This window comes from Canis lupus, chromosome 23, assembly GCF_003254725.2.
Source record: "Canis lupus dingo isolate Sandy chromosome 23, ASM325472v2, whole genome shotgun sequence".
NCBI lineage: Eukaryota > Metazoa > Chordata > Mammalia > Carnivora > Canidae > Canis > Canis lupus.
Genome location: NC_064265.1, coordinates 5,934,244 through 5,957,980, shown reverse-complemented (window position 1 = coordinate 5,957,980; position 23,737 = coordinate 5,934,244). Strand labels below are relative to the sequence as shown.

Below are 23,737 nucleotides of genomic sequence, written 5' to 3'. Positions count from 1 at the left end.
AGTGGGGTGACTGGGTTGCGGGCACTGAGGGGGGCACTTGATGGGATGAGCACTGGGTGTTATTCTGTATGTTGGCAAATTGAACACCAACAAAAAATAAATTTATTATTAAAAAAAAAGAAAGCTCTGTGCTTTCCACCCATGGCCTTGAGTTGTCTCCTTTTTAACACTCAGAGAATTACCCTAAACACTCTCACAGTCCTGAATAATTCAGATGGAAGTTATGCCTTAAGATCATGACCTAGACTTTCTAACATAGGTCTTCAGAGTCTCTTAGATATGTCAGGGATTTCAAAGTCACCTAGTCCAAATCTCACTGATCAGCAAAGCCTTTGGCAAATATTTCCAAATAGATGAGACCCTGAAATCCTATTCTCCACCACCTACCCCTCTTGTTGGCCATAAGTCTCCCAAACTTCATAAACACTCAGACTACCTAAGGACAATGACACCACAATGGGCACTGCAGTGATGGGCATATGGACAGCACTTCCAGCAGTGTTGGAGGCTTGGAGAGACTTCCTATATAAAGTCTCTTCCTTGTCCTTCAAGTTGTTAAGTGAAGGAGAAGTCATATGTCTCTATTTTGGAGATTGGTAAATAAAGATTCAGTGATTGAATAATTTATCTAAGGAGAGAAGATGGACCCCACAGTCAGGAAGAGGGAGTTTTAATGCAATTATATGAAACTTAATGAAAATAGCATGGAGAAAGGGAAATCTACTGGGTCTTATTAGGGGATTGGGAAGTTAAGACAAAGTGTCCAAAAGAAGAAATGCTTGAAGAAACGAAAGCTTGTCCAATGTTGCCCAAGTAATATATATCAGGACTTGAAACCTGATTTTTTTTTTTTTTTTACCCAAAGCCTGATTGTGCTCTATGAAACACAACCAACCATTGCAGGGCTGATGATGGACCATAGCAGACAGCATAGACTGAGGTTTGACTATACCTTGAGACCTGCAGGCTGCGGGTCTGTTATAGGTTAAACTGTGTACCCCAAAAAGATATGTTCAAGTCCTAATTCCCAGAAATCATGAGTGTAAACTTATTTGGAAATAGGATCTTTGCAGTTGTAATCAAGTTAAGATGGGTCATGAAGCGGGCCTTAAGCCTCTGATAGGTGTCCTGAGGAGAGGAGAAAAGAGAGACCCTGAGACAGAGACACAAATGACAGACAGCCATGTGAAGAAGACAGAGGCAGAGGTTGGAGCCATGCTGCCACATGCCAAGGGACACCTGAGGACATGAAAACCTGAAAGAAATGAGGAAGCATTCTCCCTAAGATGCTTTGGAGGGAACACGGTCCTACCAGCACCTTGGTTTTGGACTTCTATCCTCTAAAACTGTACAAGAATATATTTTTGTTATTTGAAGCTAGTTAGTTTGTGGTATTTTGTTACAACGACCATAAGAAACTGATACAGAGTTTGAGGACAAGGGGAAAAAAAGAACTGTGCACATTCTCAATGCCTAGAGGCATTGTGGGTCCTCTGCCCTTATGACTTGATCCTTCCATATGAAGCTGAGCCCACACTTGGGCAGCCACGGTGTGTGTCCATCTCTACTGGTAGTGTAGTACTTGCACACAGACATGTTACGTGAGGCTGGATATGAGCACTGGATTTTGAGATTGTCCCAAGGGGAGCCCAATGCAAACAAGGACTGGGCATGGTTTAGGTGTAGTGTACTGTGATGGGAGCTGAGTGAGGGTGTCATGTGCCCCTTTTCCTGAATGAGTAGAGGACAGCAAGGTCAGAAAAGGAGTCTCCAGTGCTGGATTCTCTCAGAGAGTGTAAGAGAAAATTTTAAATATCACAAAAAATGTGTAGGTTTCCAAAAAGTACTTTAGTAGTGAGAATTTCAAGAAAAATTTTCAAGTGAATGTGGCAGCATCAGCATCCTGCTCGTTTAGAATTACATGCAAAGATGCACTAAAACTTGGCTTAACCTCTACACATGAACGTCGTTCAACCAATATGGCATTTTGCACTTGTGTTTACAAATGTAGCCTGTGTGAAACTGAGGGAGGCTAAGGGGTTTGCACAAATCCCAGGGAGCTTGTGTATGTTGTGGCAGGCTGGGCAGTTTGGGGGCATTGCTGGGATTCAAACTTGAGACTTCAGACATCAAGTAAAGGAAGCTTTTTATATCTTACACCACAGGTATGGCAATAGGTTGGTGTGAAGGAGTAACCATGTCATGCATCCTTATGTCAAGTAACACCAACTGATGAACAGCCACCAATTTGAACAAATAGATCTATTAGTTGCTTAGGTTTGAATAAGATTCGATCGACAGATAGATGATAGATAGATAATAGATGTAGATACGTGTGAAGGGGTGTGGGTGTGTGTCAACAAATATCCGGGGATACTGTTGGACACAAAGCAGATTTTGAGCAACTAGAAGCTCCTGTGCTTTCCATGCCTCTTTTACCAGTATTCCATAGAGCTTTATATTTTCACATAAAGAAAAACAGAATACAGTCACCATCATCTTCTGGTACAGTGGGGATCCTTCCCTGATGGAAAGGAAGCTAACCAAGCCTGGTAGTCCCCAGTGAGGATGACATACAGGCAAAGTAAAGCAATAAATCATCAAATGATCTGCCAGCAGACTCAGCTGCAAGTGTGTTTATCTACTGTCTTTTAAACAATTCTTTTAATGGCATCTCACTGTTTCTCCCTTAGGAAATTATTTCATTGCATAATTGCCCTGGCTTTGAGTGAAATTTCCTTAATGTCCAATTTAAATTGTTGCTTTTTTTCCATCTCAAGCCATTGCTCTCTATTATATTACTATTAAGCACCATAACTCCTTTCTTTTTTGAAGAGGATGAAATTGGCTTGTACATTTCATTTAGAAATGTGACCTCATTCTTGTAGATCAAAAATTTGAAACACTTGAAAAGGACAGGTGAGCATCCTGTTTCTTGGAAAAACAGATGTTTTTGTTTTTGTTTTTTGTTTTGTTTTGTTTTTTGTTTTGCTTCTGAGGTTTTCACCAGCTTAGAAACTGATACAATGACCCAGATGGCACTATACACCTGGTGTTTCTTGTAGCATCCCTATAATGGAGAGGTAAACACACCCATTTCTTCAAGGAAATGGGAGCCTAGCATTAGCTGAGGCATTTTACACAAAGGAGGAGAACATATCTGCAGAGATTGAGGTGTCCATTGACTTACTTGCTCAAGAACCCAGAAGAATCAACTGCAGACTCCATGTGCAAAAGAGACAGAGCTATAAGAGGGTGGGGAGTCTTATGATAGCACTCTGGCAAGGCAAATATTGATAGTTTCAAAGCTATTAGCACAGTAAAAACTTTCAGGATACAGATGGAACAATATGGCCCTTAGTTGTACTCAGAACCCTCTCTTTTCTTGGGCCATTCTTATGGGGGTGCTGTGATAAGAAACACGATTCAAAATTTCACAAAAAATAGTGTCCTATTTTGATTTTGAATACCAGGAATTTTATATCTCTGTGCCTCACCTTCTCCTTCTCCACCTTTGCATCCCCTACCCCCTCCATCCCCTGTGTATCCCAGGCACTGAAGGAGTGAGACCTTGAGTATTCAAAAGGTGACTCTCCTCCAACAAGATGCTATCCAGCTGTATCAGTGGGTCTGGGCCTGTGCATCATCTGCACGCACACCATCATGATTGCCTGCTGGGTTTGCTTCTTGATTGTCTATCAAATCCAGTTTCAGTGTTCACCCCTATTGAGATTTATGTCTCTTCCTGTTTGCTCAATATCTGACCTCTCCTGACTCTTTTATGCCAACACTGGGAGTAAAATGGAATAAAGCAGTAAAACAAAACAAATCAAATCATGAACACAAACATGAAAGCATTCCCTGAGCTTCCACAGTCAGGGAGTTGGTTAATATGAGAATGCAGCCTCATGCCCAGAAGAGGAATCAGTTCTTTGTTAGGACATCACTTGGGAAATGATTTTCCTTTACGGAAGAGTAGCAGATGTCTGCACCCTCACTGTGTCCACAATGTTGAAGCAGTAGAGCACCCAGCTCAGAGTGAGCCTTCCTTGCCATTGGTGACATAGAATAGTGGTATATCTTTTTGTAGAGAAGAGTGGAGGCTGCAAAACCCCACAGAAAGTGGATGATAAATGTTTGAACTTGAAACAAGCACTAAAGCTGAGAACTATTGGAAAATAATCTCAAAGCTCTAATGAGGACAACTTCCTTAAAAAGCAGAATTTGGGGGAGAAAAATAATATGGAAAGAAGCAAAGATTTTTGGTCTTGTGTAGAAGAACTGTCATCCATAAGGGTACAGAAAACAACTGTTTTTTTCTGAGCTCTAATGGAAAAATGTTCTCACGATTTATTTAGACAAGGGGGTATATAGAGGAAATTGATACCAGATTTCACTGTGCATTGTGTATTGATACTGAATACTTGGCAGCGCTCCCATGCTGTCTCCAATCTCAACTCAGACTCCCTTTCTTTTACCCTGACAGGTATAGTAACGGTGTCAGATGATGCAGCTGAAGACAGGGCATGTACATGTACAAGTTTCTAAGAAGGAAAAACAAGATCTATACTGCTATAAAAAGCTTGTCTGTGCCTGCAACAAAATTGCTAAGGGTTAAGAACCAAGGATCATTTCTGATTTCTCCCAACAAGGCTGCTGGCAGCTGTAGCTCAATGACAAACCTTAACTATAATTGTGTTCATCTCCACTTGATGAATGAAGAGCCATTTTGAGTCTAACCCATCCAACTTTCAAGGTTGATGCTTCTTTATGAGCCATGGCTGGATCATATCACCTTTGATTCAAAACTCTTCAGAAGCCCCTGTTAACTCTACCTGGCTGTCAAGGTCATGCTAACCAGGCCCACTATAAACCTCAAAGTCCTCCTCCTGTCCTCTTCCTCTGTCTAGCTACCTCCCACTTCAACTAACCTGAATGAGAATATCCATGGGTTCCTGTGCTTATTTATTATTATTATTATTTTTTTTTTTTTGCTTTCAGGTATTTCTCTAGCCGGGGTTATGACTCACCCTCCTCTTGCCTGCATTTTCAAATTCCATCTAACCAGCATGGCCCAGGTCAAAAGCCTCATAAAACTATAGGCAGAAAATATCTGCTGCTTCTCTAAAATTTTTATGTGTGTTTTTCATTTGAGGCCTATGACTAATTTCCTATATCTTTAGTCATTTGTACACTGGTATAATTTATTCTGAAAACTCATAAACTTCATAAAGGCAGGGGTTCTAAAGACTGGCACAAAGTGTGGAAACTAGCAAGTACACATTAAAAGGTCGTGGAATAAAAAAATGCATAAATCACTCTTGTTCTCTTTTACATTCATAGAGAGGTATGCAGAATCATTAGAGATAACTTCATCTATATATCTATATAACTGATACTATAATTTTAGATATAAATTCTTTCAACATTAAGGATTAAAAAAGAAAAGCCCAGAAATATTGTCAATATGGCATCGCCTTCAAGGCTCACACACTCATGGAGGAAAGCATGCTCACTAGAGCAGTTACCCAAAGATGACATAGTTGGAAGTAGGGTTGTGATACTACATGTTGATATATTATGTAGTTTCTATAGTGATAAATGAACTATATTTGTATTCTTTCCTTAGGAGTCTCTAACATAATGTTTTAAAATATATGTTCCTCATAATGTTAGTATTTTGATACATCTGTGAAGAAATGTTATTGAGCTCAACTAGGTTTGAGAAACTGCAAATTATGTCACCCACTTGGAAACTCATAATCTATAGTGATATATTAAAAAGTTTGCAGAAATTGGAATCTTTAAAAAGAATGCTTAATCTTCATTAACCTATTTCCCAACCATTATTATCCTTGGAATAGTCTTTTTCAGATAACAGCTCTCTGTATCTCTCTCTTTTTTTAAAAAGATTTTATTTATTTATTCATGAGAGATACACAGAGAGACTGACAGAGACACAGGCAGAGGGAGAAGCAGGCTCCACACAGGGAGCCCAATATGGGACTCCATCCCGGGACTCCAGAATCACGCCCTGAGCCAAAGTCAGAGGCTCAACTGCTGAGCCACCCAGGCATCCCCAGCTATTTGTATCTCAAAACAAAAGGGTCTACTATGGAAAATATTTTAGAAACTACTGATCTAAGGTATTACTTGGGAACAAAACCCAAATTATTTGTTTTAACTCTTCTCTTAGGGTAAGATATTTATAATGCTTTCCTTTTTAGCCTGTAAGTGATCAAGTGACCTGCAATGACAAGTGCCAGAGTAGAGATGAGGGGTGGGCCTATACTTCTACAAACAGTGTATACCTGTGTGCACAGAATACAGGTAGTGCAGGATGGTGGTTTAAAACTTCCCACCACACTCTAGCTGCTGGTGAAAGTGGAAGGGGAGTCAGAAAGTGCATTTGTTAGACCTCAAAGCCATTTCTGCTGTAATGTTCTTCCTTCCCTGATTGTATTTGCTCTGTACTTCAAATCTCTCTTATAAAGCTGCTCTGGATCATGTGTACAACACTTATTTTTGTTATCATGATTTATAACTTTATTTTAAATCCTCCAACCACACTTATAATTAATTACGTAATTCCATTTCCATAACGTTATATAACATGCTTTCCTATCCCACCCCACATCCTGTGAAACTATATTAAAGCAATAAAATAATTATGGCTGGAATTCATTGGCATCCTAGTTAGAACATTTAGTTCCAACTATTGCAGAATAACAAAGTGTATGATCAAACTTACAAGAATAAATCTAGTGCTTTAAATTTATTTGTACTCGTTTGGAATGGTGCCACGTAATTAGGATATAATCAAGTATGCAATAAAAGTTTGCTGAATAAATGAATGCATAAGTCACTCTTGTTCTCATTTTTGCTTACACAGAGGATCATTAGGGATGACTATCTAAATATCTATAGTTACCTATATATGTATCCATGGCTCTCTCTATAAGCTTATGAACTGAATAACATGTAATTACAAAATGTGATTGTGATAAAATTATTATCTAACATGAAAAAATGGAATGTTCTGAAGATAACTTAAATCCTGGAAATGCTTCACTGATAAAGCCATCTTTCTATGCAGTCTTCTCAAATATCATAGTGTAAAAGACAGTAAGTATAACGTAAGAGCTGGAATAATATAATGCTGGGTGTCAATATTTAGAGAAAGTAGAGAAAAAAGGCTCGGCCTGAGACAGTGTCCAAAGGGCTTTATGCAGGAAAAGTCAACCATCAAGTGGAAAAGAGTGTGGCACTTTTGCAGGAAGGTGACCAAAGACAGAGAAGGCCTGTCTTTACCACAGCATGATGTATGTTTCAGAAAAAGAAGGCTGAGTCATGCCAGGAATCAATAAAAAAAAAAAAAAGGTAAAAGTTTCTCAGAATTCTGTGAAAAGAGGATAAATATTCAGACTCATTTGGATCTTTGAGTTTGGAATCACTGCCAACATGAGAGAGTTAAATGGAGATTATATTTCTCAAGTGACTCTCTAGTGATTGGTCAGCCCCTCCTTCCAGTAGAGGAAGGTATTAATTAGGCAAACACATGGCTGCTTCTCAGAGTAGCTATTGGTTTAATAGCTACTCAGCCTACTGGCTTAATGGCTCAATTAAAAAAAAAAAAAAGCAACATCCTCTTTTTATAACATTTTTTCATGGGTAGGGCTTATTTACAATGAAGAATTCAGGATACTGACATTTGGGGAAATGGGACAGATGTCACAAGGAATGAAGCTAATGAGAGAATATGTAAAAGTTCCATTTTAAAAGAAAAAGAAAATGAGAGTATAAAATTGAGAAAGGGTAATTCTACATGGAGTTTTTAACTAGTAGTTTAATGCTACCTCCAACTAAGCCACATGAAAATGGAAAGATCTAATATGGAGAATGTGATAACATGAAGAATAATGGGAATTATCCAAATTACTTTCCAAACCCCCTCTCATTAATAATAATGATTTTTAGGCCGAGAGTATAAAAGAGAAAACCATTAGTCATTGTACTGTGATAGCAAAGTGGAAGCTGTGGGGTTATGTTCTCCCCATTAAATACCTCCCAGAAGGACCAAAGCTGATATTTGGAATTCTGTTATTATTTTCCAAAGGTGTCATAAACCAACCTTATTGAAGAATCTACAGGGGATTTAGATAAACATTTAAGGATTAGGAACAGGCTTCTTCTAAATTTTTTTTCAATGTTCTGAATCTTTGCGACTACATTGTTGATATATTTTACCTTCTTTTCAGTTACTTGAATAAACATTAGCACTTTTGAGTTGTTGACTACCCTCAAAGCACTTTACATTGTATGACTCAATATATTCGACAGAATTAGACCATGTCTCTTCCAATTTCCCTCTAAACAAAGAAAACTTGTTTTCCAGATAGGTGGTGGATTTCACCAACTTCACCAACTTCAAAGAAGTTGGAACAGGTTTTGGTAGAGGTCTGCTATTATAAGTCACTCAGGTTTTCCAAACTGGGAAAGTACAGCTACATGCATTCAATACCCCTAAAACTAAAATCAAGGTATATATTTCAAAAATGTGAAGTTGATGAATGTTTGAAACGGAAGCCACCTTATTCCCAGGACCTCTGTAGTGTTAGGACAAGAAACTACAGTTGGTTAAGTGTTTGCCTCCCACATCTCCTGATGTGATCCCAGTTCACTTATACCTGGAACATCATTACTGTGCATTGCTCATGAAATAGTGTTCAAAGGGATAACAGTGACATATACAAAAACACATATTGAAAGAGAGAGTAAACCAAACTGGTGGTAAAAACATGACCTTCCTCCATAAGGTCAAATAGTTTTATTTTGATTAAACACTACAATACAGTATATATCCATTAAAAAAGAAAACTCTATAGTGTATATAAATTATTCCTTCCATTCATCAATTCTTTTCTTTTCTATTACAGCTTTGGTACAATGTGATTTCAGTATATAATTTTTAAATACTTTTAGCATCACAAACTCAACACAAAGTACAAAACTAATAATCCAAATTAGGGATATTATAATCTACACAGTGGTATTCAGTGGTAGGAGAAAATCTTACCTTGATGAAATCATGTCACTAGCTAAGCTATAAAGGCATACCTAGCAGACATGACAAAAATATGCACCATTAACCAGCTAATGTGTGTATTAGTCTTTGTGGTTTTTTTGTTTGTTTTTTGTTTTTTGTTTTTTTACAGAATACCAGCAGCAATCATTTGAGTGTTGAGTGAATACTTAAGTCCTCAGCCAGTTTCACACCTTGCTCTTCCCTTAAAGGCCACGAGTACTCAACAAATGTACCACAGCCAGAGCACTCAGAATTTGACCTGCCACCCAGTGTTGCTCATACTTGCACAGTTTGTCCTGCAGCTAGCCGACATCACAGGGACAGTGCTGGAAGGGCAGTGTGGACCAATCAGCCTAAGGTTGTTCTGAGGGGTCGGTGGTGTGACGTTACAGTAAACAGGCATTCCAGTGGCTGGGAGTGATCCTTGACCTGCCTGGTTAGGTAGTATAATTGGCTGTTGGTATGACTGCTGGGGCAGTCCTTGAGAACCCTGGGTCATTGGCACCTGTAGGAAGACATAAGAGACAGCCCTTCATAAAGAGGTTGTGTTTGCATGTCCAGTGAGCTACTGTGGTGTCAGGAAAAACACACAAGCATTTGGGTTAGACCTAACTGGTCACCTACCCCAGCACTATCTTTTATCTTTTATCGACTGTTTGGCATTGGGCAACTCACTTACTCTCTCTGATTGCCTAGACCATTTGCACTTCTTCAAAGTGCCACTGAAAAGATTACAGGGATGATGTACAGTGCTGGGATAAGCCTAGGGATTGCTCAAAAGGTGTTCTGAGTTTCCTTCCTTCCTTTCTCATTACCCTCCCTCAGGGGACCCCAGTTTGGATCACCTGCCAGTGTTTTCTCTGTTTGGAAAGAGACACTCCCATTCTTGTTTCATGCAAATAAAGTGGCCTGGAGCCATAGAGCAAAAGAGGGTTTGTCCCAGGCACCTAACCCACTTTCAACCTGCAGCCTTAGAGGACAATCTAAAACAGAGCTGTAGGTAAAAACTGATGCAATGTGAATAGGACTGTCAAGTAAGAGGCCCAAGGATAGGTTTTGTTTTGTTTTGTTTTGTTTTAAGGGCCAGAAGTAGCTGGTGCAGCAAATTTAACAGTCAAAGCATGTCATTAACCCTTCACTTCTACTTCCAGTGTATGTTAGGATATAAATCACAAAAGGATGCATGACATTTTTTAAATACCCAGTATGGTTTAGTCTAGAAAATGAGGTTGGTAAAGCCCTACCCATGCCCTTTGAATGAATCTGAGATGCCATTCAAAAATCTCTTTTAACTTAAAATGGTGAAATTTTGGAGGCTGTGTGCAAAAATGACTACAAATTTGTCATGAGGCTTCTTTCAGAATAAGCAAAATTATGGTGGAATAGCCAAAGGTCTTCATGAATAAAACTTTAGAACACAGACTTTTCTTCCAAGAAGTTTGTATAGAATCACATTTAGCAGGACATTCAAAAGCCACAGTAGTTAGAGGAGCATACATGTCCCATTTTCTACTTATAATCTTAACAGGGTGATGGGCATAGCACCCATCACCCCACTAACCAAACAATGAGAAACATACCCACAGCCTCTACTTTGGCAAGTGCTACTTTATTAAACCACAATTTTCCAAGCTGCTGATGTGCACCTGATAAGAAGACATTGTTGGGTAGGAGACCATCACGCTTTGCACCGGAGCTCCTGGTTGGTTGCTCATCACGCTCTGACTTTGAGGCTGCTGCTGTACTCCTATTAGGCCTTGGAACCCCTGCTGACCAGACAAGACTGGCTGGTAACCTGCAAAGAAAAACCACCTTTTGAACTGGTTGTGCCAGGAAGAACACAAGTTTCATAGGGTTTAAGAGCACTTGTTCACAAGGCACCCTTCAGACATTTCAGTCTCTCCATCGGCAATATGTTATTCAAATGCTTATTTCCTAAGAATGTGTTTTTTTTTTTTTTTTCTCGAAGAACGGACAAGAGTATGAAGCCAAAATAGTCACGGATACTTCATCGTTATGCAGAGTAGCCCAATGAGTATGTTATGACAATGGTAGATTTTTTTACAGCACAAACATGGTAATCTCTATTGGCATCTTTTGATAGCTATAAATTACACTTCTCACATCTGTTGCTTGCTTTGTTTCAATGATATTTGAAGTATTCACAAATTATCAAGTGTTTTTCTTCTAAAGGACTCATTCTCTTACTATCTCACCTTTCTACACAAACTCATTTCACCCAGAGATCAAACTGCCTAATAACTTTCTATTTTCCACCTTTTAGTGAATGATTCACTACCCTAGTTCAACGTCCACTGCCTTAAACAAAAGGCAGCAACAAGAGAAAAATATGATATCCTTTTGTTTTGTTCTTTTGTTCTTCTGTTCTTTTGTTCTCTAGCTCCCAGGAGAATATTCTGGTAAAACACTAAGTCACCATATACATATAACAGATAATATAGAATTCAGCACTTAAAAATTTTTATCCATTGCATCCTTCTGAGTGGGTCAGTTGTGTGGGTTTCTTTTTTTTTTTTTTTGAAATGGATCATAATTTATTTGTAATTATTTTAATCCCCACCACAAGTGGTTTAAAATGCATTCTTAAAGGAAGTGAACTATTTGTATAAATTCTGGGAAGAAGGTTATAATTTAGGTGAAAATGATGTGGTGTTAGAAAAATGAAACAATTCACTTCATAAGGTCCTTCTAGAGCTCGTATTATTAACCATACTGACTTCTTTTTTTTTTTTTTTTTAATTTTTTTTATTTTATTTATTTATGATAGTCACATCAGAGAGAGAGAGAGAGAGGCAGAGACACAGGCAGAGAGAGAAGCAGGCAGGCTCCATGCACCGGGAGCCCGACGTGGGATTCGATCCCAGGTCTCCAGGATCGCGCCCTGGGCCAAAGGCAGGCGCCAAACCGCTGCGCCACCCAGGGATCCCCATACTGACTTCTTGAGAGAAAGTAGAACTGCTGTTTTAATACAATTCTCTGAGAGGAAAATTTTAAAATCCTAGATTTTGTAAAAGATATATTTATTTGAGAGAGAGAGTGAGAGAGAGCGCATAAGAGGAGGAAGGAGCAGACAGAGAGGGAGAAGCAGACTCCCCACTGAGCAGGGAGCTCTACATGGGGCTCTATCCCAAGGTGCTGGGATCATGGCCTGACCCAAAAGCAGAGGCTTAAAGGACTGACCCACCCAGGCACTCCTAAAATCCTAGATTTTTTTTTAACACAAACGGTAAACTGTGTTTTACAATCAGATTTTAAAAATTGAAAAAAAGGATTAAAAATTCCTAATCAATATATTTATAAAGATTTGTATTTATTTATTTGAGAGAGGGAGAGAGCATGAGCAGGAGGGAGAGTGAATCTGAAGCAGACTGTGCTGAGCCACAGAGCCCAATTTGCTGCTCAATTTCACAGCCTTGAGATCATGACCTGAGCTGAAACGAAGAGTCAGACTTTTGACTGACTGAGCTACCCAGGTACTCCTCAATATGCATTCTTAATAAATATCCTGTGTTTTGAGGGCATGTGAGAGTGCATAATCTCTGCAGGGGAAAATATGTTGCTATTCTTTGGAATACATAAAATTACCTTATCTTAGAAATATTGTGGAAACAGTGGTTTGCAAATAGTCACTAAGTTAGGAGAATAGTTCAGTTCATCAAACTAGATAGAAATAAGGTGTAGTCAGTCTGGAACACCCAAGAGAGGAAGCCCGGGGAAAAACCACATGGGGGGGGGGGGTGCTGACCTGTGCCTGCCACTGGGCGAGGCAAATGTAGAATTAGAAAATCATCCTCTGATCTTCCTTTCACACCCCATTGATTTGTGTTCACATTAGTCACCTTACTAATGACCTCATAGTGGTTTTAACTTATTGAGTCATTTTAAATTCTTGTAAGGACACCACCACATATTAAGAATATAATTAAGAGTAATGACCATGTACTTTGTGCCCATGGTACATAGTCAAATCCTTCTCTGGACATGCTCTGGAGGCCTATGTAAAGACTAAGAAGTGCAGCTCAGGGTGCTGCATACTTAGCAGGTTTACAGGTTATACAATAAGGAAAACCTACCAGACAGGGAGCTGGGATGAAGGCCATGTCATGGTCCTCACTATCTCCCAGAATGCCTTGCATGCAGAAGCACTTGGGAGAAATTTATTTTAACATGCAGACATATCTCTTTTTATTGAGCTTTCTTGAACATGCTTTGCAGATACTGTATTTTTTTATAAATTGAAGGTTTGCAGCAACCCTGCTTTGAACAAGTCTATTAGTGCCATTTTTCCAACATTATTGCTCACTTCATGTCTCTGTGTCACATTCTGTAATTCTCACAGCATTTCAAATGTTCTCATTATTATGTTTCTTATGGTGATCTGTGATCAGTGTTTATAAGTTGTAGAAACTCAGATGATGGCTAGCATATTTTAGCAATATAGATATAGATATATTTTTTAAAGTAGGCTTCATGCTCAACATGGAGCCCAAATGGGCCTCAAGAGACTTGACCTGAGATTAAGAGTCAGATGCTCACTCAATTCAATCATCCAGACATCCCATCAATAGTATTTTTTAATTAAGGTACACACATTATATTTTTAGACATAATTCTGTGCTATACTTAATAGACCATAGTGTAAACATAACTTTTTTTAAAGATTTTATTTATTTATTCATGAGACACAGAGAGAGAGAGAGACGGGGGGAGGGGGTGGGGGGTGGGGGCAGAGACATAAGCAGAGGGAGAAGCAGGCTCCATGCAGAGAGCCTGACATGAGACTCGATCCCGGGTCTTCAGGATCAGGCCCTGGGCTGAAGGCAGCGCTAAACCGCTGAGCCACCTGGGCTGCCCTAAGCATAACTTTTATATGCACTGGGAAGCCAAAAAATTCATTTGATTCGCTTTATTATGATATTTACTTCATTACAGTGATCTGGAACTGAACCCACAGCATCTCCAAGGTATGCTTGTCATTGTTTTCTATTATATCCATTGTCTGGATCTTCCACTCTAATTCATGTATCTATTGGCCCTAAAAAATTCTCTTGCTATTGTGTTATTTTATTATGACATTATCCCTAGCCATATCAAATTAATGCTAGCAAGAACTGTTACACATGTAAGAAAGTAACTTGGTATGAATGTAGAAAATTCATCACCAACAGTCTTCCTTACCATTGAATTCCACAGCAAAGAATAGGCAATGCGTGAACACTGTTTATAGTCCATGTGATCATAAACGTAATAGAGCCTCTTTTCTGGTGGAAGATTCAAAGCACAGGTTGAAAAAGTGAGGGATGTCTTTTAAAATTCTGACTTACACCTGGTCACATGGTGAAAGCCCTGTTGGTGTCAATGGACTTTTTGCAGAACACGCATAACTAAGATGGGAACAAAAGGAGAGGAATCATGGAAGGGAGTGGGGGACAAGGAGAAGTGCAAGGGCCTTGCTTCTAAAGGTTATATATTTGCCTATTGAACCATTCTTCACAGAGTCATCTTCAAAATATTCAAAACTACATTGAGGTGGCCTATGAGAGATTCATTTATTGCACCAGCTCAAACCAAATTGAGGCTAAAGGGAATGTCTTATGATAATAGAGCTGTTTAGACAGAAACAGAAATGTCTTGATAGGAAGAGAAAGTGCACGTCAAATAATATTCAAGAAGACAAAAGGCCTAAGGAGGCTGTGTGGCCTCATCACAGGGCAGGTGCAGACCTGAGGGTGTGGTGCATCTGTCGGAGAGCACTGATGCAGTGCACTGCAGTGGCTCCCTTCCCGGGCTGCCTCTGCCTCAGGATTTGTGAATATAAATACTCAGGAATGCAGAGCCACGACTTACCAGCTCAGCGCGGGGTTCCTGTAGTAAACACACTTAGGGCACATGAAGATTTCTGTGGGGTGTAAATGATGCTCTACAATTTCAAAACGAAAACTTAAGTGTAAAGAAAGCCCAATTAATATTCATGAATCCCATTCATGTCTCAATTCACTCCTCAGGCAAGAAATTTACACCTGGAATGGTTTAATTGGAGGTGCCCATTTCTTTAAATTACAGCAGGTAGCAGAAAGGTCCTTAAGACAGGAGGCTTTTTGGAATGTGAAGCTGAGCCCTGGTCCAGAAATAGACAAATAGAAATGTGAGAGCAGTGACCTAAGAATGAACTAACACTGTCTGCCCAGGACGCAGCCTACCGGACGGCAGCGATGACAGAGCTAGTGGCAACCTGCTTATCTCGTCTATTCAAACGAGAAATGTGTTCCAGTTTGTCAATTCTGAGCTGTGAAATGATCAGTTTTTCATATTTATTGAGGATTAGCAAGATATAATGCATCTTACAAAACAGAAACAGCAACAGTATCTGCCCTGTAGGCTTGCTATGGAAATCATAAAGACATTAGCTATTTTTATTTCTTTTTCAGTGAAGATTAATTCAATTTTAAAGTCACATGCATTATTTGTTTTCTGAAGGTAAAAAGGTTAGGAATGGACAAATGTCTCTTGCAAATAAAAGAATGCACTCTTTTAAGATTGAGGGGTTATAAAATTTAAAGTGTCTGGATTTTACCAATCTGAAAATTTAATAGTATTTCTACTAAAATACAACAGTTATTGAAGACTTTGTAACTTGAGGATTATTCATCAATATTCTGTCAAGGAAACATTTCTCTGGATGTACCGCAATTATGAAAAATCAGAATGTACATTGATTAGGGATTATAAATTGGCATGATTGCGACTGACCTTATTTTAACCAGTATTTGAATATTTTGTTACAGATACAACATTGTGAAATGAATGTAATGACAAAGTAGCAAACTGCATTTTCAGGTTTTTGTTGCCTCAGCTGCTGTTGGTTACAGAGGTGATGATGAAGAAATGAGTAGTTAAGAGAGTAAATATCTCTAGAACAAATTAATGAGAAGCCAGCCACTTCTTACTGACTTCTGCAACCCACCCGACTGGTGTAATTTACATGTTGCATTTATTAAATAAAATATTCTTAATGTGCTGGAATGTCTTTTCAAATATTAAAATTAATAATTTTTAATACAAAAATTGCTTATCTTGGATAAACGAAGATACAAACATTTCTCTAAGTTCCTAGGGAACATGCTAGCTGTGTATGAATCCAAATTCTGCTCTTTGTACATAGTTTTGAGATGGAATTTCAGTAACTCGGCTGTGGCATGGCTGGTGAAGAATCAGAAGAAAAATGCTTATTCAGAACTGGCCTCTCCCTTTGCTGAATTTTTACATTTTGTGTATTTGGACCATTTTCCAGTATCTTCCCAGCTCTGTTTCTTGGTTTCCTATCAATTCCTTTACACTTTCCATTTGGAAATGGAAATGAAGATTTTCCATTATAAACTAGCTAACTAGTTAGATTTGTTGATAACTTAGTCTAATCCAAACAGTGAATTAAATGCTTTTACCTCTCACCATGATAACCTGGGACATAGTCACTATTCTTAAACTCCTTTTACAAAAGAGAAATCTGACTTAGGGGTAGTGTTTTGTCAAGGTCACACAATTACTAGGAGGGAAAGCCTGAATTTTAGTAGTGGTTTTCTGACATCAGCATCCTTGCCTATACTTGCTAAACTGTGATATAAACTGTGATACTCTTTATTATACATTCTTCTGATTCTCATACCCTAACACTTCCTTCAGTGTGGCAGGTATTCAATGGTCATTTATTGAATTAATTGTTTCTCAATAATTGACAAAATTAAAAGAAAAGACTTTTGATCTACAGTTTGTCAAGAAGATCTTATTAGTATCAAAGAAAAAAATCAAAGGCAGAGCATAACTGTCCTGTCAAAACCAACTCATACCACTCAATAACAATTTTAATATCTTTTCACTCAGATTAGGGGACACTAGATGGGCAGATGGTTTAGAGTAGGGTAGGGGTGAGCCATATAGACTCCAGTCCCGTCATTCACTTCATTCGTTTCTAATAAGCTGATACTATAGTTTTCAATTATTAGGACTATTTCAAATAATGGCTGTCTTTACAATCTTTGAAGACCTGTATATTTACTCTGGGCTGTTTCCTCAAAAATGATCTTAAAATATAAGGTAAAAGTAACTTGTGCCTACATTAAATACAAGATTAATCATTTGATTGTTTGAGGTAGCTGGTTGCCTCTAGGAAAGTCACTTGGCCTTTGTAAACAAACTAGCATTAATAATTTTGAGAGACAGAAATAAAGAGGAGAAAGGAGATACACAGAGACCCTGTAAAATGACCTAGGATGTCAGATGAAGGCCTGGAGAAATCAAGATCCCCCAGGCCACTTAGAGATGGCTGTACTTTTGGAGCTTATAGACTGCCATCATTATATTTTCTAGTTCTATGAATACTATGACTTTTGTACCAAGTTTTACTTGCTACTGGGACACTGTCACTACGATAGGGGGTCTTTTTCAGCTTCATCTACCTATAGCACCTTGATGTTACAGGTGGCCTTGGGTAGAGGGGATGGATAGGTAGCATGATATCTCTATGGTTTTCTGAAAGAGGAACCACTATCTTATGTGTTAGAGAGGTAGATCTGGGGTGATGCATGTCCCTTGCCTGTCACCCCACCCTCATCTAAAGTGGAATATCACTTCAACATCTTACCTTCAGGCCTCCCAGAACCAGAAGGTCTTCAGATATTAAGGCAGACACCTGATTCTGGCCTTTGCAGATGTTGGCCTGTTCTAGTACAATAGTCGGACAATAAATCCCAGGTGTCACAGTGTAGGCCAAGTGGGCTCAACTTTGACAAGTAAGGTGTTAACCTTTTGAAGCACTTGCCTCTATGCCATACTCCTAGTTTACATGACCTAAACCTATGTAAGACTTTTAAAATAGGAGAGCAGTATAGACTAGATTGGAAGACATTTTTTTTTATCTTTCAATATATCAACAAATTAAGATATAGGACAAGAATACCTAGTCTAGAAATCATAATCAGATACTCTAATGTTCTTATATATGAAGTGAAATGGCAGAAAATGGTCCCAAACCTTCAAAAAGAGCAGTGCAAGTAGTTGTGTGTTTTTTTCCCCTGTTAAAGCCCATCAGGACTTCTTTCATCTTTGTGTATATGTCTGCCTCCACCTTATTTGTTGACTGTTTCTGCACCCAGCCTCTTTTCCTTGCCATTTATTATTCTGTGGTATTAATTTCATAGGAACATGATGCAGAATGACCTGCAGGGAGTCTGCACGGGAACAGAGGAAATGCAGTACACGCCCGTGCAAAGACCAGTTCATCCTAATGAATTTGAGGAAGGCTGTCACAGGCTCTAAGTGGAACTATGCTTCATGAAGCAGTAGTTTTTCTTCACACTTGTTCTTTTGCTCATTAGCTTTCATAGTGCACAGAGCGTAATTCTTAAAAGCCTCTTTCCTGTCCCCCGAGAACATTCACACATGGGTCATTTTCTAATGGCAGGACACATCAGATGAACCAGCCTATTACTGCCAGCTTGGGGGCCTCTTCACTGCAATTATACTATCCTGATCCATGTTATCGCAACTACAAAGCTCGTTTTCTTTCTCTCTCTCTCTCTCTCTCTTTTTTAAATCAGGGCAAACATGAGAGACATTGTTGAATGACTAGAGGAATGAATCATGCATGGACTTTCAATGAACGCCTCTGAGAGAAGCTGAGCTAAATCCCATTTTAAATGGAAGAGGCTGTCATATTATTGAAGTAATTCTCTGAACTTTCCCGGCCCAGAGTGCTATGCTGACAGCCAGAGAGCTTCAACAAGCCAGAGAGAGAAAAGCTGCATAAAAGACTCAAAAACGTTTTACTTTCCTAATAGGGCTGCTGCAAGGCTGCATGTCTTAGAAGATAAAGTGGCGTTCTTGCATCCCTGAACCTCTGCCAGAATTAACTGTGGGCATAACACAGCCAGCATGGGCAATAGCCAACCGCTGCTGAGGCAACTTGAGGACCTCTTTCCCTAGACTAGGCTTGGGGCAAAGTCAAGTTTGGAAATAGCTCTGATCACAGTCCGTATAATATCATCCCCCTTGGTAGATATCTTCGCTGATGAATTGCTGTTGATCAGCTGGCTCAAACAGGAAAATTGTGAGGTCAAGTGTCATGGGGTTAACATCACTGTGATCAAATGACCGTCACTGTCATAGGGCTACTGGGTATAACCTGGCCCTGGCCAACTATTTTGAAAATAAGTGCTGTGAACATAGATACAATATGTAGAAATCTGCCCATCACTGTAACTAGAAAAACTAGTTCCAGGCAACTAATGGTGAATCAAAAGTACACCCCTTTATAAAAGAAAGCATTATGCATTATTTTTCCCAAGTCATCAAACATAATTATCTTCTTTTCTTCAATTCCAGACTGGCAGGGTTCTTATCCAAACCTTATTCTAGTGGTACATTTAACAATAATATTGGTCTAGTGGCAATCTTCTGGGAAGCAATAGCACTGACCTAGGGCAGAGACCATGAAAGCATCTAGGAGTTTCAGTGGTATCACATGCTTGATGGACATGAACATGGATTAATTGACTATACCACCACCATTACCATGATGAATAACAGTCATCCACTGGAAAACTGATTCTATGAAAAACAAAGGTCCTTATTTGTAGTTCTTCCTGGTTTCCCTAGCATAAATATTCCCAACATGGCCTATTTCAAGCTACAAACACCTTAGGAACTAGCTGGAAAGATTCCTTGATTTTTTTCAACAGTTCTTCTGAGCCAGAATGAGATGGTTGGGCATAGTGGCATACCACTAACCTAAATTCATTGGCAAGCAATGAAATTTTTAGTTCAGTTCAGTTTCATTTTCTTATCCTTACTTTTCAAATCTTATTTACTATTTGCTCTTTGACATTTGGCATAAGAATGATTATAAGAGCCATTCACAGAGCTTAGGCAAGTGGTGGCAACCAGCTATGAATAGAAATTTGGATGGCCCTGGAATAGAAGCATGTCTCAGACTCTAGGATCACTGAGAGGCAGATTTACTTGTGGTGAGAGTGACGAAATGGGAAACATATGATAGGAGGCTTCTAGGAGATCATTTGAACCTAGTATTAGAAAATAGTAGGTAACTTCTAATGGGGTGGGATGAAGTGGGAATAATCAGGATAAACGAGGTAAAACATATGGAGTGATTTATGAAAAGCCCACAGATTTATGAAAATCCCACAGCCCAAATATGTTCAAGAATTTTAAGTATTTAGGGGTGGCAGCAGGTTAGAAGTGGGGAGAGGCAGTACAAGGGGAGAGAAAAGGAGTTGTCTTCAAATCCTAGGATCTTGAGCACTATCTATAAAACTGGAACTTAATGTTGAAAAATTTAGGGTGCCATGTAAGGCTAATAAGCTGAACAGTAAAATGATGGATGGCCATTTCATGAATATTCTTCAGGAGTCACTTGGGGGTGACATTCCTAGAGGTAGGGAATCTCCTCCTGGGAGGCCATGGCAATCATCTAGGGCAGAGACAATGAAGACATGCATTGGATTGGTAGGGGTGGAGTGAATGGACACCTCAAAGACATACTTGGCCTGTGAACCATCAGACACTGGCATCTAGGAACTGCAGGGTGGAGTGATGGAAAGGAAAAACCCAAGAATCAATCTCAAGTCCTGGTCTGCTTAGGGGAGTTGACTATAGTGGCTTAGCAGTAAATATAAGAGGGACAAGTAAATGGAGAGGAGCAGGAAACACATGAATGAAAGAGGTGTAGAGTTCAGGCCATCAGACTGTTCTTAGGGGCACAGATTCAGAAGTCATCAGGACATAGTTGCTCTTGAAGACAATATATTTATGAGTGGGTACAGACTGGGAAGACAAACAAGATGGGGCCTTAAGGCATAATATTCAAATACTGATTTGAGAGAATGCAACACTTGAATAGAAGAGTGATGAGTGATGGGAAAATTAGAATAACCAGAAGGGAATGGTGTCATCAAAAAAGGGAGAGGAATATTTCAAGAAAGAGAAATATGCTCATGACTAAAGCTGTAGAATTGCCAACAAAGAGAAGAAATGAGATCTTCAGTTCAAAAATATGCTGGTCATCTTGACACAAGCAAAGGCAGTGATGGGCAAAGCAGACAAATAGGAAGGAAAAGGAAGAAAGGAGAATCCTTTGAGAAGGCTGACAGTGAGACCAAGTTGTGGGCAGAGAAAAGAGCAAAGAGCTACAAAGGGACATAGAGTGAACAGGATTCTGTGAGTTTGGTTTTACTGTTTTAATATGTGATGAATGTAAGGGTTTTTATCTTTTAGAAAATGAAATAAAGAGAAAAAGATTAACAATCTGGAAGAGAATAAGAAAATCTACGAGCTTGTCATGATTCATAGCACATTATGCATCAAGGGATGCACATAACCAAGAAGGCTGGGACCGGAGTGACAGGGAGTCTGTATTTTCTTTCCCACCCATCCCAGTTTCCCGTGTGACCTCCTTACAATTATATACCTCATTTGACCCAGTAGTAATATATCTCCGGTCTTTCCTCTCTGCTAAATTGGTTGAAGACACAAGACAGCTCAGAGAACTTAGGAGGAGACATGACAAGATACTGTGACGTTATTTTAAGAAGGCCTAACTTTGTTAAAGTTAGGCCTTCTTAAAATACTTAAAATAACCAAGATAACTTCTGACAAGAATCTGAAGGAAAGAGGCCCTTATTCACTTTATTTTTTTTTTCACTTTATGAATCTGATCAGTGTTTGATTCACATGGAATTACAGGAAGGAAGTCTTAATTAGAGGTGAATGAGAAGCCCATGTTATCACAAACTCTCCATTCAAAATCAATCCAAGGATCCACTGAGGTGATGACAAGCTCTACATTATCTACTGCAGTAGATAATCAAGTGTAATTTCCATCAACACAAAACTGAAACAGGCATGAGGAAGAGATTTTCTGTTACACATTGGACACATATTCTTTGAACATATGTGCAAAAATGCCAAGAGCTAATGTTTTCAAGATCTAGTTTTTCTGATTTTTCCTTAAAGTCTGAATAGATCAATCAGTTTTGAACTTCAGGATGCCAAAAGAGTTAAAAGTTCAATTTATTTACATTTAATTACAATCCAAGAGTGATTGACTGATTCTAGATTATGCACTGTATAGCTAAAATGAATCAAAACAAAATTCACCACGGAACTTGATATAAATGTATGCATTCTACCTACAGCTGTTTTCCAAGAACAATCTGGAGATAAACCTTTGTATTGGTCTGTTTATAGATAGAATTTGGGAAACATGATTTCTGATTCCTTTATGGTCCTAATACTCTTTATCAATATTCAACAGATGACCCCAAAATAAAGCCTCTGGTACCAGATGGGGACAATAAAGAGGCACGTTCTGTTCATTTACATAATCAATTGTGGTAATCCTTGATAACAGTATAAGAAATACCTTTAATCTCCCTATGTAGGAGACTGTTATTTAAAAGCATTGTTTTCATCTGAATTGATACAGCAATCAGAGATCTTCAGCCTTGTCCACACAAATACAAATGTGCTTATCTCTTCAGCTGACTGGAATTGCAGCCTATGGTCAACATTTAAATCTGATTTTACAATAATTAAAGTGAAAATGAAATTGCAGGACAAATGGTGTGTCCTGAAGATTCTTTCAATCATCCCTCTAGGGCAGGCTGTCTCCCCCATGACAGAGCAGTTTCATTTTTTTAGTGGCTTGCTCCAGGGCAGGAAGAGAAATGATTCAGATCATTCACTTGTTAATTTTTCCCTTCAACCTAAGGCATTCAGGGGTGATATTCACATTTCACATGGTTAAATGCTTTAAAGCACCCAAATGGAGTACGAGCATTTTAAAATAGTCACAACCTTTCTTGCTTGATGATCCCTTTCTGGCCTCAGAGGAACCCCCAACATGGCACAGGCCAGCGGTCCAAACCTTAGGCAGAGGGAGCCCTCTGGGCCAAATGACCACTGCTCTCTTCAGTGCAGTGAGATGATGCCAACACACTGGGTAAGGCAGAGCCGGCAAAGGCCTCAGGTTTTATCCTTGGCAGGATACCAGGCTACTCCCAGAAGTACCTCTGAGAAAGTACTGTACAAGGCCCATCCTTACCCAGCAAGGTTTGCAGGGTGGCATCTCAGAGCTTTGGGCACTCAATCCTGCCTCATCAACCTGCTTCCATTTCCAACTGCCTGCTCCATCCAGCTGGAGCTCTTCTCTGGGTCCGTGGTTCTCAGTGATAGCCTGTCTCTGAATAACTAAGAGGGCCATTTAAAACATGAATCACTGGTCCCCAGTTCAGTAGGTTTGGTAACAATAATTTGCATTTTTGACAAGTTCTCAAGTGATGCTAATACTGCTGGTCGGAGGGCCATACTTTGAGAAGCACTGCTGGGCCTTGGCTCTCAAAAAATACCTTTGCCTTGAATTCCTATTGTTTAACCCTTACAGAGTGGGTGATGGGATCAGGCAAATCACACTCTGTGGGAGGCCATCTCTTCTCTTTGACTTGTATCTATAAAATGGGGACAATCTTATTCTTAGTGGATGTTAGGATGGACTATGAGCCCTCTTGTGTGACACACCCCAGTAACTGAGCACCTGGCAATGACCAGCATGTGTGACCTCCT

The 23,737-nt window shown here is 39.2% G+C and overlaps 1 protein-coding gene across 26 annotated transcripts in view; it reads right to left on the bottom strand.

Annotated features, from left to right (window-relative positions):
- Positions 1 to 8,785: 8,785 nt before the first annotated feature.
- Positions 8,786 to 23,737, bottom strand: part of ARPP21 (cAMP regulated phosphoprotein 21) — a 155,004-nt gene continuing 140,052 nt past the window's right edge. For all 26 annotated transcript variants that reach the window (XM_025461382.3, XM_025461384.3, XM_035705322.2 and 23 more), the window contains 2 exons: positions 10,732 to 10,880; positions 8,786 to 9,590 (listed from right to left, as the gene is read on the bottom strand). In XM_025461382.3, coding sequence (XP_025317167.1) covers positions 9,333 to 9,590; positions 10,732 to 10,880 — 407 coding nt within the window. In that variant the 3' untranslated portion in view covers positions 8,786 to 9,332. The remainder of the gene's footprint in view (positions 9,591 to 10,731; positions 10,881 to 23,737) is intronic.